Source organism: Pygocentrus nattereri, chromosome 5 (assembly GCF_015220715.1).
Source record: "Pygocentrus nattereri isolate fPygNat1 chromosome 5, fPygNat1.pri, whole genome shotgun sequence".
Classification (NCBI taxonomy): Eukaryota; Metazoa; Chordata; class Actinopteri; order Characiformes; family Serrasalmidae; genus Pygocentrus; species Pygocentrus nattereri.
Window position 1 is genome coordinate 1506941 of NC_051215.1, and position 17500 is coordinate 1524440.

The 17500-nt window shown below is 45.3% G+C and overlaps 1 protein-coding gene across 1 annotated transcript in view; it reads left to right on the top strand.

Moving 5' to 3' along the window:
* Positions 1-17500, top strand: part of lrrc9 (leucine rich repeat containing 9) — a 38590-nt gene that overhangs the window by 12163 nt on the left and 8927 nt on the right. Inside the window, exons 13-24 of the mRNA XM_037538907.1 lie at positions 137-289; positions 1699-1817; positions 3252-3461; positions 4612-4731; positions 5531-5725; positions 7022-7144; positions 7909-8049; positions 8802-8979; positions 11059-11279; positions 13096-13218; positions 14711-14841; positions 15963-16071. Coding sequence (XP_037394804.1) covers positions 137-289; positions 1699-1817; positions 3252-3461; positions 4612-4731; positions 5531-5725; positions 7022-7144; positions 7909-8049; positions 8802-8979; positions 11059-11279; positions 13096-13218; positions 14711-14841; positions 15963-16071 — 1823 coding nt within the window. The remainder of the gene's footprint in view (positions 1-136; positions 290-1698; positions 1818-3251; positions 3462-4611; positions 4732-5530; positions 5726-7021; positions 7145-7908; positions 8050-8801; positions 8980-11058; positions 11280-13095; positions 13219-14710; positions 14842-15962; positions 16072-17500) is intronic.

Consider the following 17500-nt stretch of genomic DNA (forward strand, 5'->3'; position numbering starts at 1 on the left):
ACTTCCTTATGATCTAGAAGGAAGGATGGAATGAGCATATTGACAATCGAGATCTTAAGTGGTGTCACTTTAGTCTGAAGGGGCTGGAAGGTGGAGACAAAGTGGATGGAACTGTGAGTTGGTTTGTGTGTCTCAGGTGAGCTGATCGTGTGTAAAGTGTTCCTGGGTCACAGCGTTCCGGCGGTAGACGGAGTGCCTGTGAAATCTGACCTCTATCCCAAAGCTCAGTCTGTCTACCGCAAGGCCAACACCAACCAGCCCACCACCAACCAGGAGGCGCCGGCCAGAGGTGGGAATCTGTCTGTGTGTCTCTCCTGTTGAAAGATTGTGGTATTCAGCCACAAGAGCATTCTTGAAGTCAGGTACTGTGTCACCTCCCCCACTCCCACCACCCCCTCTATCATGGAGAGAAACGCTCAGTGAGCTCAGAGACCCTCCCTGGCTCGGATTTACATCACACTAAGGAAGGCAAATGTTTTCTGATTCACTTTGAGTTTGAAAACAGTTTATTAGTTGAAGCTTTTGAAACTGTTGCACATTAGTGACACCTGGTGGATGCAGGGACAAACAGCAGGGTGCTGCAGCAGGGTTTTAGCCTACAGTCTATGGCCCAATCGCATTCCTTATTTTTACCCCTCCCCCTTGTTTTCGAGTGTTGCCCCTTGTTCCTGAGCTACAGGGCAGTGGTTGAGATCTTCCCCTAATAAAAGAGCATCACTTCATTAACAGCTACCAGCGCCGCTCTGTAGGCGACCCTGCCCGTCTGCAGGGACAGCAGAAGAGGGGAAAGTTCAGCTCCTCACTGCTGGGCTTTAGTTACATTTAGGGATCAGACGCCTTCAAAGAGGGGGGCAATTATTTATTATCACCCTCCAAATTCTTCAGTGATATGAAGCTGAAGTCAGAGATTCTCCAGATTCTCGTTTGAATTTTCTCATCCCACCTTAAATGTTTAAGGTGGAATTGGAAATTTAGCTACCAGCTACCGATACATCAGGATACTACTAGTGATGCTTTAAGCTTGTTATGAAGAAAAAGTGACATTAAACTAAGAAAATATGATGGTGATCATGATTTTTTAACAGAGAAAATTCTCACGTTTGTGGGTTTCTTTGATCTCTTGTTCTCCGTCTCGCCGGTTTTTCTGTTTATCTCATATCTCTCTGTCTGGAGTCTCTGAAAAACCTCAGTTTGGAGGGTCATGTAGCCCCAACACTTCACCCCACCCCTCTATCTCCCCTCGATCTCAGAAGAATCGGAACCCTGCACCCCTAGACGAGAACGCCCAAAGTAAAGGGGTAGGGCTAAGTGGTAGGGGCGAGGGGTGAAATGGGACGGGGCCCAAATCTGTCCCTCCTGGTGCTTTTATCATCGTCTATAAAAATAACCTGCGGTCAGAGGGGTTCAAATGGACACTGATACCTTGATCCAAGATAGAACTGTATTAAGTTTAATCACTTTAAACCGATCAGAGTTATGTGGCATTTTTTGCCATCGTACAAGCTGCTGGACATGAAGGGATTAGAGGGAAGAGTGCTATTGTAATAGAAAGCAAGGAGAATGTAAGGAAACATTCAGTGGACACATTAACCTGATGTGATGTATTAAAGCTTTTAGTGATGTGTGTGTGTGTGTGTGTGTGTGTGTGTGTGTGTGTGTGTGTGTGTGTGTGTGTGTGTGTGTGTGTGTGTGTTTCAGTGTGTTCCTCCGACCTGCAGGGGCGCTGTGACTGCAGTCAGAGACAGACTGTGTGGTACATTTTTGACCACGAGCTCATTCTCCCAGAGTACCTCATTGACTTCGAGTACATCACACAGGTAACGTGTTGTGTATTCTCTATATGGTTCTATGTAGCACCATAAAGGGTTCTGCTATTATTACAATGTCAGTCTTATGACAGCAGTGGAACCCTTTTCAAAAAGGTTCTGTATAGAACCATATGCAACACATTCTCTATCAATCTAATTTAAGCTCTATATGGAAACATTATATTTACTGAAGAACTCTTGAAGAACCGTCTTTTTCAGAGTTTAGTACGTGTAATGTACTAGCGTGCAGTTTTGGACACAGACAAAATCTCACGTTCCACCATGATCCAATATAAATGTGGTTCTTTAGAAAACAGTTCAGAGTTTCATGAAATCTTACATTTGACTCCAAGTTTGTTTACAAATCAAATCAAATCGCCTTTATTGTCACATCACATTTACACAGGTGGTGGAAAGTAAGTGAAAATCTCAGGTCTGTAGTCCCCTTATAGAATTTAAATACAAGACATATAAATATCTAAGAAGAAAAAGAAATATATATATATATATATATATATATATGTATACACACACACACACACACTGACTCTGAATATACACATACACACAATATACACTAATACTGCAGTTTACAGTTCTTTAGGAAATAATGCTCTGCACATTTTGAGTCACTATATATGCCAGAAAGTGCCGTCTCGACCGTTTGGTAGACGAAAAAAAAACAAAAACAAAAAAACACAGATCGTTTTTGTTACTGCCCTAAAGTAACTGGAGGTCAGGGAACCGGCCCTTTGACCGGAGGGTCGCCGGTTTGATCCCCTGAGCCGACAGTACGTGACTGAGGTGTCCTTGAGCAAGACACCTAACCCCCAACTGCTCCCCGGGCACCGTGGATAGGGCTGACCACCGCTCCGGGCAAGTGTGCTCACTGCCCCCTAGTGTGTGTGTGTGTGGTTGTGTGTGTGTGTGTGTTCACTAGTGTGTATGTGGTGTTTTACTGCACAGATGGGTTCAATGCAGAGCTGATATTTCCCTGTTGTGGGACTAATGAGGTTCACTTAATCTTAATCTTAATCTAATCTGAATAAATAAAAAACACTATAAAAAAATTATTTTGCTTTATTCTTGGTGAGTGATTTTAGTATGATTCAGAATCATTTTCTAGTGTGATATTGAACGCATAAATGTATCCATAGGACCATATCAGTGAAATATAGACAATAAAAACAATACACCAACATTTACATTCGCAGTCATATTTCAATAAAACCAAACCAACGTGTCAGATTTCCAATTTCAATACCTGAGCACATATGACTGCTGTGATCATTCTACCCAAAAAAGGCACTGAACATCATATCCAAGACAGAATTAAGGCAAAGCCTTAGTAAGTATAGTAAGTGTGTCCAGACTTTTGACTGGCACTGGATATCAGATCAGACCAGCTGTTACAGTATATGGTACCATTCTACCCCCATTCAGGAGACGCCCCAGCTGTCTAAGCCCTGTGCCTCAGGCCCTGATGCCCCTGTTGCTCCCGCTGATGCTCCGCCACTGCCCTGTGATGATCAGGCTCTGAATGAAGAAGCGCTGGACCTGGAGCCCGTCCTCAAACCCCAACCCAAGCTGCTCAGCCTGGACGAGAAAAGCATCCTGACAGCAGCCAGAGCCAATGTCCTCAGCCAGATCACTGTAAACACCCCGCGCCACCACGCTGCACTCACTGCTCCCTCACTCAGGACACACTGTTATATATATATAGCAGCTATATATATATATACACACACACACACACACTCACCAGCCACTTTATTAGGTACCCCTTGCTAGTAAAAGGCTGGGCCCCCTTTTTCCTTCAGAACTGCTTTAATTCTTCGTGGCAGACTTTCAACAAGGTGTTGGAAACGTTCCTCAGAGATTCTGGTTGGTTATTTGAGTTCCTGCTGCCTTTCTATCATCTGGAACCAGTCTGCCCGTTCTCCTCTGACCTCTCACATCAACAAGGCATTTTCGTCCACACAACTGACCGCTCACTGGATATTTCCTCTTTTTTGGACCGTTCTCTGTAAACCCTAGAGATGGTTGTGTGTGAAAATCCCAGATCAGCAGTTTCTGAAATACTCAGACCAGCCCGTCTGGCACCAACAACCACGCCACGTTCAAAGCCCCTTAAATCCCCTTTCTTCCCCGTTCTGATGCTCGGTCTGCACTTCAGCAAGTCGTCTTGACCACCTCTACAGGCCTAAATGCAGTGAGCTGCGGCCGTGTGATTGGCTGATTAGCTATTTGTGTTAACAAGCAACTGAACAGGTGTACCTAATACCTAATAAAGTGGCCGGTGAGTGTATATATATATATATATATACATACTTTACAATGACAGATTGTTTCCACAAATAAATAAATAAATAAATAGAAAGAAAAAATGGATTATTAAACCATGTTAATAGTAATACTGTGGTGTAGCTCGTATTACCATATAGTATACATGTATATGGTCCAATGGAAGTGGACCAAAAATTATTTTTACATTAATTTTTATCAGAAATCAAGATGGTTTCTGCATCATCAAACCATTTCGTTTCTTATTCATGTATTCAAATTAGGCATAAAATAAGTGATTATTAACCTTCTCTGTTGTTTGTTAGATGCGAAGCAGGAACGTGGCTAAAGTGGAAGTTTAGGTTGTGGTGCTTTGCATCACTGACACTGCATGTTCTTTTTCATTCATAAACATGGGACATTTTCTCACTGAAATGTGTTCAATTGGGCCGCCGCTGTACGGTGAGGTTGAGACTGGGTGAAGCCCAACGTGTGGAAAACACTGGACTCTGTTTTAAAGGTGCTGAATCTCCATGGTAACAGCCTGAGCAAGATGAAGGAGATTTCCTGTCTGACGGCGCTGCGCCACCTGACCATCAGCTTTAACGAGTTCACTCATCTGGACGACATCTCACACATGGTGAGAGAAACATGCTCCACATCTTTTAGCTCTGCAGCAGCGCTGGGCTTGGTCAGAGTGGCCTGCAGATTAAAGAGGAATTCCACCAGATTTTTGTTCTGTGTAATTAAGTGGTTAATCCTCATCCTCACTGCCCTATCCTCACTGACCCATCCTCACTGCCCCATCATCACTGCCTTATACACTGACCTATCATCACTGACCCATCCACACTGCCTTATACACTGCCCTATCCTCACTGACCCATCCTCACTGCCCCATCCACACTGCCTTATACACTGGCCCATCCTCACTGACCCATCCTCACTGCCCCATCCACACTGCCTTATACACTGGCCCATCCTCACTGACCCATCATCACTGACCCATCCACACTGCCTTATACACTGCCCTATCCTCACTGACCCATCCTCACTGCCCCATCCACACTGCCTTATACACTGGCCCATCCTCACTGACCCATCATCACTGACCCATCCACACTGCCTTATACACTGCCCTATCCTCACTGACCCATCCTCACTGCCCCATCCACACTGCCTTATACACTGACCCATCCTCACTGACCCATCCTCACTGCCCTATCCTCACTGACCCATCATCACTGACCCATCCACACTGCCTTACACACTGACCCATCCTCACTGACCCATCCATACTGACCCATCCTCACTCCCCCATCATCACTGGCCCATTTAAAAGGCAGAAATAAAGTAGAATGATGGGTTTTTGGTCAAGCACGTTCTCTGCTCTGGATTCAGTTTTGCTGCTGCACTAAAACGTGACATTTTTAACTCAGCCCAATCTGGAGTTCGTGGATGCCAGTTTTAACCGGATCGTGTCTCTGGAGGGTCTGCGGGGTCTCGGTCGTCTTACACAGCTGGACCTGCGTTGGAACCAGCTGACCTGCATGAGGGATGACGCAGCTGTCCTTCGCAAACACACACCGTCCCTCCTCCGTCTGGACACGCGCCACAACCCCTGGACTACGCAGGTGAGGAAACCATATCGATTAGTTAGAACCGAATATGATTAAATCATTTTCATTTAAGTTTGCCCTCATTTAACGGCCAAAATGCAATTCAAGCTGTTTTCAAATGAAAAAAGCTCAGCATTGTTTCTGATTACATTTGTGTCTTCAGTGAATTTCAAAAATCAAACTGATTTGAATTCTGGTGAAAATTGAGATTTTTCTAAAGAATTGTAATTAAATCTATCCAGCTGTTACTGTTATCTGTTCTGTCAGCTCAACGTCACACTCTAGTCTATTGTAAACCAGTTTTGTGTGTACAGTGCCATGCAAACATATCGCTGTTGTCAGAACAAAACCTTGTATCTCCGTTTTTGTCATTTTTCAGTTTTTGACATAATTTGAAAATTCCTATTGCTCTTTACATTGTACATGAATTTCATCATCAATGGACCAAATCAAACAGCTCAAAATGACCTGGGAAAATGTCTGGTTCCACTGACTTGCATTAAAAGTAAAGTAGGTTTTTTCCTTCTCCTGTAAAGTTACCGTGTTGGAGATACGAGGTTTTCTTCTGACAACAACGATATATACTCTGGTCAAAATGGCCATTAAAGCCATTTATTTTTAGAAGACATCTCTGCTCCCGAGTGGCGCAGCTGTCTAAACGTTGGCCCTGTCATCAGGAGATCATGAGTTGATCCCTGGTGATTCTACAGCCGTCCGTAGCCGGGAATCCAAGATAGCCCAGCTGGCCTCGCTCTCTCTGGGAGGGTAGGATGGTCCCCCCTCCTCCCCTCATCACTTAGCTGACGTAACAGACCTGGCGGTTGGCGTTTTCCTCCGGGTTCAGCTGTCCAATGACGTTTTTGGAAAAATCCAAAAATTCCAAGAAAAAAGATCAGATATAAGATAATCCACCTGCCTAACGAAGGAGAAAGTCAAAGAAAATAATTGAATTTTCCAAAAATTATTAAAAGCCACAGAGAACATGTGTCTCCTAACAACCACCTGGAAGAGCTGGTCGACCCCAAAACCGCCCCCATCAGATAAACAGCGCTGAAAGCTTTGATCTCTGAGAGAGAGGAGAAGATCAAGCTGCTTCAGATCTGAAAACATCCACAGGTGTTTCTGTCCATCCTTCCACTGTGAGAAGACCACTCAGCGCTGTGGGTCTGAAAGGACGTGTAGCTGATCAAGAAGAACCTCACTGAGAAAAGTGGGCGGGGCCTGTGGCTTTATCCCCAAACAGCACTGTCTCTACTAATGACACGCGTGTGTGAGACTGTTCTCCTCTGAATGAGTCCGATGTGTGTTTAGGGCGAGCGTGTGCGGATGGAGGTGTTGGGGCGGCTGAAGACGCTCACACACTTGGACGGAGTGTTAGTTACGGAGGAGGAGGCCGCCGCCGCACTGACCAGCACCCCCTCCAAAATCAGCACGGTGAGGTCGTGTGCTGCTCTGTCTGTGTGCTCTCGTATTGCTATACTTGTGAGGACCCCATGTCCTTACTATGATAGGACTATATGAAAAGTTTTGCTCAAGTGAGGCCACTTTGCTGGTCTTCACTTCAGCATGTGTCGTTTTCACCACAATGACTTTTTTATTTGAAAACTAAAAGAGAAGAAAAATTGTCTTTTGGACACTGAGGTTAAGGTTAGGGTTAGGTTTAGGTCAAATAAATAGAAATTTATGGACGTCCTCATATGTGTAGCAAGACAAACGTGTGTGTGTGTGTGTGTGTGTGTGTGTGTGTGTGTGTTAACACATCCTCTACAGAGGACACACATAAACACGCTGATTATTAACATACTGGGAAAAAACGCAAGCGTAAAATATATAATGTGAGACCTTTCCCAACATTTCAGATAATAAACAATTTGTATATTTAAAAAAAAGTATTTTAGATGTAAATGACCTAAATACAGTTAAAACGTTTTTGTTTGTATATTTATTTATTTATTTGTATATTTGTTTTGTCATTTTGGCTCTCGGTCCACCGCAAACACCGCACTTTGGGCCCTCTAAACAAACAAATTGGCACCCCTGGTTTTCTGTGTACGTGTTATCTGTACTGTAATGTGAGTTCCTAAAAGAGGAACTATTCATGTTTTCCTATTATTAATACATATTAATATTATTGTTACAAATGATACATATTGTATAATAATAATAAATATATGTTATTATTATTATTCCTGATGTAGGCGTGTCTCCTGGCTCACTCTCGTGTTGAGACTGATCGTCCACGCTGTCTGAGTCTCCTGCCTGCAGCTCAGCTCCTCACACAGCTGCAGCCTTCACCGTGGACACACAGTGCACAGCTCCAGCTGGACTGGACCAGCAAGGTAAACACAGTCACAGCACCTCTGCAGGTCAGAGGAGCACACTGAAACACACACACACACACACACACACAGGCACATGATATGGGTGGTGGGTCATTCTCAGCACTGCAGTAACACTGACGTGGTGGCTGTGTGTTAGTGTGTGTTGTGCTGGTACGAGTGGATCAGACACAGCAGTGCTGCTGGAGTTTTTAAACACTGTGTCCACTCACTGTCCACTCTATTAGACACTCCTACCTTGTCGGTCCACCTTGTAGATGTAAAGTCAGAGACGACAGCTCATCTGCTGCTGCACAGTTTGTGTTGGTCATCCTCTAGTCCTTCATCAGTGGTCACAGGGCGCTGCCCACAGGACGCTGCCCACAGGACGCTGCCCACAGGACGCTGCTGGCTGGGTATTTTTGGTTGGTGGACTATTCTCAGTCCAGCAGCGACACTGAGGTGTTTAAAAACTCCAGCAGCACTGCTGTGTCTGATCCACTCAGACCAGCACAACACACACTAACACACCACCACGTCAGTGTTACTGCAGTGCTGAGAATGACCCACCACCCAAACAGTACCTGCTCTGTGAGGGTCTATGGGGGTCCTGACCACTGAAGAACAGGGTAACAGAGTATCAGAGAAACAGATGGACTACAGTCTGTAACTGTAGAACTACAGAGTGCAGCTATACGGTCAGTGGAGCTGATAAATAATGTTATACTGGATCGGTGTACAGCGCTTAAAAGAGCTTTTCCTTCTGTGTTCAGATCACAGCTCTGAATCTGGACAGTCAGCGTCTGTCCCGTATCACAAATCTGGATAAGCTGGTGAACCTGCGCTGGGCTTCCTTTAATAATAACGAGCTGAACCGCATCGAGGGTCTGGAACACTGCCCCCTGCTGGAGGAGCTGTCCCTCAACCACAACAACATCAGCAGCCTGGATGGTATTCATTATGCTTATCATGCAATCAAATCCTCACAGCAATGTTTCACATCTAGTGTAAAGCCTTTCCAGAAGAGTAGAGGCTGTTACAGCAGCAAAGGGGGACAAAATTTCTGTTAATGCTCAGGCCTGGATCAAGTTATCGGACCCTGAATTTAAAAGTTCCCACCACGAGTCAAAACAGCCGTTTAAATTTTCTCATCATTGCTCACAGGGGCCCCCTAGTGGCTCGGGCCCCTGGACATGCACCCATAAAACCCATGGGATGATCTGGGCCTGTTGATATCCTTTATTTCAGAAGAAGCACTGCTGTCTGGACATTTTGGATATATTTTACTATTTATATTTATTTTAAAAACCAAATTGTTTTGGGGCAGTCGTGGGCTGGAGGTCAGGGATCCAGCCTTGTGACCGGAAGGTCGCCGGGTCGATCCCCAGAGCCGACAGTCCATGACTGAGGTGTCCTTGAGCAAGACACCTAACCCCCAACTGCTCCACGGGCGCTGCGGATTGGGCTGCCCACCGCTCCGGGCAAGTGTGCTCACTGCCCCCTAGTGTGTGTGTGTTCACTAGTGTGTATGTGGTGTTTCACTTCACGGATGGGTTAAATGTGGAGGTGAAATTTCCCCGTTGTGGGACTAATAAGGGTCACTTAATCTTTTAGCGAAAAGCTTTAGATCAAAATGTCTTTAAGGTAATGAGAAACATGCACTGAGTCAGGCAAGTCTAACCTGTGTAGAGCTTTTTGAAGTACACTATATTGTTAAAAGTATTCGGCCGTCTGGCTTCACACTCATATGAACTTGAGTGACGTCCCGTTCTTAATCCATAGGGTTTAATATGATGTCTTTGCAGCTATAACAGCTTCAGCTCTTCTGGGAAGGCTTTCCACAAGGGTTAGGAGTGTTTATGGGAATTTCTGTCCGTTCTTCCAGAAGCGCATTTGTGAGGTCAGACGCTGATGTTGGACGAGAAGGCCTGGCTCACAGTCTCCGCTCTAATTCATCCCAAAGGTGTTCTATGGGTTTGAGGTCAGGACTCTGTGCAGGCCAGTCCAGTTCTTCCACACCAAACTGGCTCATCCACGTCTTTATGGACCTGCTTTGTGCACTGGTGCGCAGTCATGTTGGAGCAGGAAGGGGCCGTCCCCAAACTGTTCCCACAAAGTTGGGAGCGTGAAATTGTCCAGAATCTCTTGGTGCTGAAGCTTTAAGAGTTCCTTTCACTGGAACTAAGGGGCCGAGCCCAACTCCTGAAAAACACCCCCACACCATGATCCCCCCTCCACCAAACTTTACACTCGGCACAGTGCAGTCAGACAAGTACCGTCTCCTGGCAACCGCCAAACCCAGACTCGTCCATCGGATTTCCAGACGGAGAAGCGTGATTGGTCACTCCAGAGAACACGTGTCCACTGCTCTAGAGTCCAGTGGCGGCGCTTTACTCCGCTGCATTCCACGCTTTGCATTGCGCTTGGTGATGTGAGGCTTGGATGCAGCTGCTCGGCCATGGAAACCCATTCCATGAAGCTCTCTACGATGTTCTTGAGCTGATCTGAAGGCCACATGAAGTTTGGAGGTCTGTAGTGATTGACTCTGCAGAAAGTCGGTGACCTCTGCGCACTATGCCCCTCAGCATCCGCTGACCGCTCTGTCATTTTACGTGGCCGACCACTTCGTGTCTGAGTTGCTGTCGTTCCCAATCGCTTCCACTTTGTTATAATCCCACTGACAGTGGACTGTGGAATATTTAGTAGTGAGAATTTCACGACTGGACTTGCTGCACAGGTGGCGTCCGATCACGGCACCACGCTGGAATTCACTGAGCTCCTGAGAGCGACCCATTCTTTCACTAATGTCTGTAGAAGCAGTCTGCAGGCCGAGGGGCTCGGCTTTATACACCTGTGGCCATGGAAGTGACTGGAACAGCTGAATTCAATGGTTTGGATGGGGGAGTGAATACTTTTGGAAATATAGTGTGTCTGAGGTTTGTGTGTTTTGAGCTGCTGGTAAGTGCTGTTTGGTCTCGAGTCTGAATCTGACTTCATATCTACACCTGAGTGTGTGTCTGTTTTGTGCAGGTGTGTGTAAGCTGCAGCGTTTGACCCGTCTGAGCGTTAACTCTAATAAGCTGCAGTGTCTGGACGCCTCAGTGCTGGAACACCTGCCTAACCTCCACTTCCTGTCCGCCGAGAGAAACCGGATCTCCTCCCTGCACGGGGTTCAGCGCTCACGCTCCCTGTTCGAACTTTACGTCGGCAACAACAACATCAGCACCTCTCGGGACATCTACCACCTGAAGGTCAGTGACTGACAGTTTTAAAGGCTGCGCTCTGCAGGTCGTTTCCAAAGGGTTCGTTTTTCAGTAGTGATGGCAAAACAAAGATTTCTAAAGCAGCAAAGCTAAAGCTTTCCTTTAAAGCAGGTATACTTGCAAAGGTCCAGTTACATCAAAGCAGTTGCTTTACAAATTCCAAATAGCTGCCATTAATGATTATTTCAGGGAACTAATAAATAAGACAAATCAGTATTTTTATTAACTTTTTTGACAAAATTGTCTAGGCATTGGCTGTTTGTAAACAAATGAATAAATGAGTAAAATAGTGTAGATTTGCTGCCAACTTTCTTTTTTTTAACAAGCAGTGTTTGATACAAGCAAAAAAGAGTAAATGAAATTAAAAGTCTGATTTAAAAATTCTGTGTGTGTGTGTTTGTTTGTATTTCTGTGTGTGTGTGTGTGTGCGTGCGTGCGTGTGTGTGTGTGTGAGTCACTCGCTGTCAATCATATTGTGGCAGGCAAATATATCAGAGAACTTGTTGAGAGGACAATTCCCACTCTCTGCAGTGTCTTCCAGGTTTCTCAAACACTAGGGGGCGCTCCTGAGCGAGTCCAAAATGAATGGGTTGATATGGAGCTTCTGAGCAAAAATCATAGTTTATAAACGCTGAAACATTTTACTGTAATAGAATTCCTTCATTTCCGGAACAGCTTAGAATATTTTAACACCGCTGTTATATTTAAGAGCTTTTAATCTCAAGTTATAGGAGTTTAAACCACTGCCTCCTGTACGTTCATGATGTCAGAGAGCGCGAACAGCCAATGAGCTGCTCCGCTCGCCCGTCAATCATCCCGCTCTAGCAGTAAAGCTCCGCCTCCTGCTGCCTGAAACCCGTTTACTGTAGAATAAAGGAAACACACAGGTGAGTTTTCTCTGCTGTTTTAGTGAAACTCGTCCTCCTGCTGTCTAAAACTAAAGGAACGTTCTGGTTCAGTGATTAGAAACTATTTCAACTTCTCGTTTTTAGCCGTTGAGCTCCATTCACTCCCATTCACTGAGGACTCGCTCGCAAGTGCCCCCTGCTGTTCAGCAGGCCTGTTTTTGATATAACGGGGGAAATAAGAAGAGGCCAGGCTCCTCATAAACCAGCTCTGAATATATATCATGCTGAAGTCAAAGTTTTTAAAACAGTTGCACATTAGTGACACCTAGTGGGCTCCAGCCGTGTGCTGCAGCAGTTTTAGCCTACCGTCGAAATCCTACTGCTTTGAAAACAGCATTTTTTCTAAAGCAGAAAAAGTAGTTATTAACATAAAGGTGCTGTTTAGATATGTTACCCCTCAAGCCCACGCCTGGCATGAGGTTTGGTAGACAGTTTAGCCGTAGACGTCAAACATCTTGTTGAATTCTGAACAAACCCGATATTATACAACACAAAATAAAGGAGTGCAGAGCGCCACCTGCCTTTCTCCACCTTAAATAAACACTCTACAGTGATAAAGCTCTCCTCTGATAATCATCCATTTTTGTCGGCATTGCAGTCGCCATGGCAACCTATGTGGTTTCTTGTGGCTGTTGGTCGAGTACGGCTATGAGGCCAAACAGGTGAACTCAGCTTTAAGCTCGTGTGCAGCTGCTCCAGAGCAGCCAGTTCTACTGGTCAGTGCTTTTCTATGGAGATTATACAAGTAGGGTCAGAAATAAGTGACCTTGAAGTAGCTGAATTCACTCATCAGGAGGGGCGTCCAGATACTTTTGGACAGGCAGTGTTGTCTATAACGTGGTAAAGAGTAAAGTGCGTACAGCCAGTGGGTGTAATGCAGTATTTCTCTCTTGTAGGCGCTGACCAGCCTGATCATTCTGGACCTGTACGGGAATCCTTTAGTGGAGAAGTTGGAGCATTATCGCGTTTACGTGATATTTCATCTGCCCTCGCTGAAAGCACTGGACGGCATCGCTGTGGTGAGAGAAACTCTCAAAATATCACTGACCTCTCATCAAAATCGCCAGACTAGACCTGGAAAGCGCAGAGAATGTCAGACAGAGACGCTGCCTGCACCACTAAAGCTGATGAGCTGTTAGTGTCAGTAGTGCTGGGTAGTTTTAAATCAAATCAAATCAAATTTATTTGTAGCACTTTTACAACTGATGTTGTCCCAAAGCAGCTTCACAGAATTCCAGAAAAGACAAAGTTTTAACACTGAATTGAATTAACATCCATTTGTCTCCGTCTGCACACTGTGGAATTAGACCTCTGCGTTTGACCCATCCGTGCAGTGAAACACCCACAAACACACGCTAGTGAACACACACACTACGGGGCAGTGAGCACACTTGCCCGGAGCGGTGGGCAGCCCTATCCACAGCGCCCAGGGAGCATTTGGGGGTTAGGTGTCTTGCTCAAGGGCACTTCAGTCATAGACTGTCAGCCAAGGGGATCGAACCGGCAACCTTCCGGTCACAGGGCTGGTTCCCTGACCTCCGGCCCACGACTGCCCTTTTACATGAATGTAAAACCCCCAGGTGAGCAAGCCAGGGGCAACAGTGGCAAGAAGAACCTCCCTCAGAGCTGAGCAGGAAACCTTCAGAAGAACCAGGCTCACCAGGGGGGACCCGTCCTCCTCTGGTCAGACTACCTACAGAGTTATTATACTACTAATATTAATAGCAGTAATATTGGTATTAGGAATAACTAGGAGTCTATGAAAACATCACTGTAGGGTGGGCAGCTAGTCCAAGGCAGGTGGCGGTAGCTTGGCGTGGGCAGCTGGTCTGAAGTGGGCAGCAGGAGGGCTCGACGGTCAGTCGTCCTTCATTGTCCGGCTGGTCATTTACTCGGAAAAAGGCAGGGAGATGGAATTAGTTTTGTTCTGTTTGGGTGTAAAACGGAGAACGTGAACATTCACTGTACTTTCCAAATAGACCACAGTATCATGGTGTTTCATTATATTTCACTAGTAATGTTGGCATTAACAATGTAGAAGTCTATTAAAGTTAATAGGTTTGCTTTAATAAAGTTAATAAAGGTTAGTAAGTTTGCATGAACAAAGGTTGTGCTGCTTCTTCTCTACTGCAGCAAATGGAGCCTCATATAGTTCATAGTGTTTTTCTATCGCTGTGGAATGAAATGCTCATTATATTTAAATGCTGAAGTCCAAAAATCAATGATATCATCAGACCAATAACACTATAATCAATACATCACCCACCAGCAGCACAAACTGAAATCAGGTTGAGCTACTGTAGCACATTATCTGTCGGTATGATGGTGATGATGCTGATTGGTGAATGTTATGGATCCTCAGCCCAGAAAACACTTCTACCTGTTTTTATTCATCCAAACCATTTTAATGGCCAGTAAGGACACAGTCAGACACACGGTGGGTTACAAACACTCTTCATTGTGGATTGTTATTCTCTGTGTGTGTGTGTGTGTGTGTGTGTGTGTGTGCAGGAGGTGTCTGAGTGTGAGAACGCTAAAGATGTTTTCGGAGGCCGACTCACGCCGGACATGGTGACTGAGAAACTGGGCCATTCTAACTACAAAGAGATAACTGACCTGGAGCTGACCGGCTGTGGCATCAGGTACACACTCACACATACACACACAATACAGTGTGCTACAGTTTTTGTATTCCCATAACATAAAACTCCCATAAAAATTCCCATAAACACTCCTAACCCTTGTGGAAAGCCTTCCCAGAAGAGCTGAAGCTGTTGTAGCTGCAAAGGGTGGGCCGACATCATATTAAACCCTATGGATTAAGAATGGGATCTCACTCAAGTTCATATGTGTGTGAAGCCAGACGACCGAATACGTGGTTGTAAGATTGCAGTTGCGTGTTGTCCACTGGGTGTGTGGATGCTGTATATGGTGTTGCTGTGTGCGCTAACTCTAAGTTCCTCTCTCTCTCTCTCTCTGTCTCTATCTCTGTCTCTCTCTCTCTCTCTCTCTCTCTGTCTCTCTCTCTCTCTCTCTCTATCTCTCTCTCTGTCTCTCTCTCTCTCTCTCTCTCTCTCTGTCTCTCTGTCTCTCTCTCTCTCTCTCTCTCTCTCTCTGTCTCTCTGTCTCTCTCTCTCTCTGTCTCTCTCTCTCTCTCTCTGTCTCTCTCTCTCTCTCTGTCTCTCTCTCTCTCTCTCTCTCTCTCTCTCTCTGTCTCTCTCTCTCTCTCTCTCTCTGTCTCTCTCTCTGTCTCTCTCTCTCTCTCTCTCTGTCTCTCTCTCTCTCTCTCTGTCTCTCTCTCTCTCTCTCTGTCTCTCTCTCTCTCTCTCTCTCTCTCTCTCTGTCTCTCTCTCTCTCTCTCTCTCTGTCTCTCTCTCTCTCTCTCTCTCTCTCTGTCTCTCTCTCTCTCTCTCTCTCTCTCTCTCTCTCTGTCTCTCTCTCTCTCTCTCTCTCTCTCTCTCTCTCTCTCTCTCTCTGTCTCTCTCTCTCTCTGTCTCTCTCTCTGTCTCTCTCTCTCTCTCTCTCTCTCTCTCTCTCTGTCTCTCTCTCTCTCTCTCTCTCTCTCTCTCTCTGTCTCTCTCTCTCTCTCTCTCTCTCTCTCTCTCTCTCTGTCTCTCTCTCTCTCTCTCTCTCTCTCTCTGTCTCTCTCTCTCTCTGTCTCTCTCTCTCTCTCTGTCTCTCTCTCTCTCCCTCTCTCTCTCTCTCTCTCTCTCTCTCTCTCTCTCTCTCTCTCTCTCTCTCTCTCTCTCTCTCTCTCTCTCAGGATGGTGGATCTCCTTCCTGCTGATTTGTTTGTGAATCTGCACTGTGTTAATTTGGAGCGAAACAATCTCACCTCCTTTAGCGGCCTCATCTATCTGCCCAACGTCAAGGTGTGTGTGTGCGTGTGTGTGTGTGTGTGTGTGTGTGTGTGTGCTGTTCGTTGTTATTAGTTTGTTATTGTTCTGTCAGATCTGATGAATAAGATTTAATTCTCACATAAAACTACATAAATCAAATCAAATCAAATCAAATTTATTTATATAGCGCTTTTTACAACTGATGTTGTCACAAAGCAGCTTTCCAAAAATGGGAATCACAGCACAGAGAATCAGACAAAACACTGAACATAATATACAGAATATACAGAATATACAGAACCCCCGTGAGCGCTGAGGCAAGGAAAAACTCCCTCAGAGCTGGAGGAGGAAGAAACCTCGGGAGGACCAAGACTCACATCTAAAGGGGGGACCATCCTACCACTGGTCAGACAACTTATAAGTTAAACATTGAAAAGTCAATTTTACATCCACGCAGTTCTAATATATTCAGGTGTGTATAATCAACAGTGGAAACAATTAGAGTTCATATAGATTTGGATGTGATCTGTAGTGGAGAAGCTGCGTTCCAGAAACTTCCATCAGTCTGGACAATCAGGGGGGACAGGGGGACTTGAGGGTGGGACATCCATCAGTATTGGGCCGGACCGGTGGACAGTCAGTAACTCGGAGGAAGGAAAGATTTAGGAATTAGTTTAGACTGGATTTATGAAGAACAGACAATGTAAAAAATGATCAGAGTGTGACTAATGACTCCGGCAGGTCTGAATATAACAGCCTAACTAAAGGGAGAGAGCCAGAAGGTAACATAGACACGGAGGCTCCCTGAGACACTGGCATTCACCCACTCCACCGTCCACAAACCTGAGTGACTGCATGTAGTGAGTGACAGCAGCACCAGCATCTCAGTTTACCCACAATTCACTATGTCCATGAACCCCTGGATCTGCAGCCTTATCTAAAGGGAATTAACATTAACTACCAAAAGCTAAACTAAACAAGTAAGTTTTTAGTCTAGACTTAAAGATTGAGACTGTGTCTGAGTCCCGAACATTATCGGGGAGATTATTCCAGAGTTGGGGCGCTTTATAAGAGAAAGCTCTTCCTCCTGCAGAGCTTCTCTGAATTTTGGGAACTACTAGGAAGCCAGCACCCTGTGATCTAAGTAATCGTGGTGGTTCATAATAGGAGATAAGGTCTCTCAGATACTCAGGAGCGAGCCCATGTAGGGCTTTATACGTTAACAGGAGAATTTTATAGTCTATGCGGAATTTGACTGGAAGCCAGTGAAGAGCTGATAGGACTGGACTAATATGGTCAAATTTTCTAGTTTTAGTAAGGACCCTGGCTGCAGCATTTTGAACTAGCTGAAGTTTATTTAAGTTACTGCTAGAACATCCTGACAGTAGCGCATTACAGTAGTCTAGCCTTGACGTAATGAAGGCATGTACTAATTTTTCTGCGTCATGTAAGGATAAAGCAT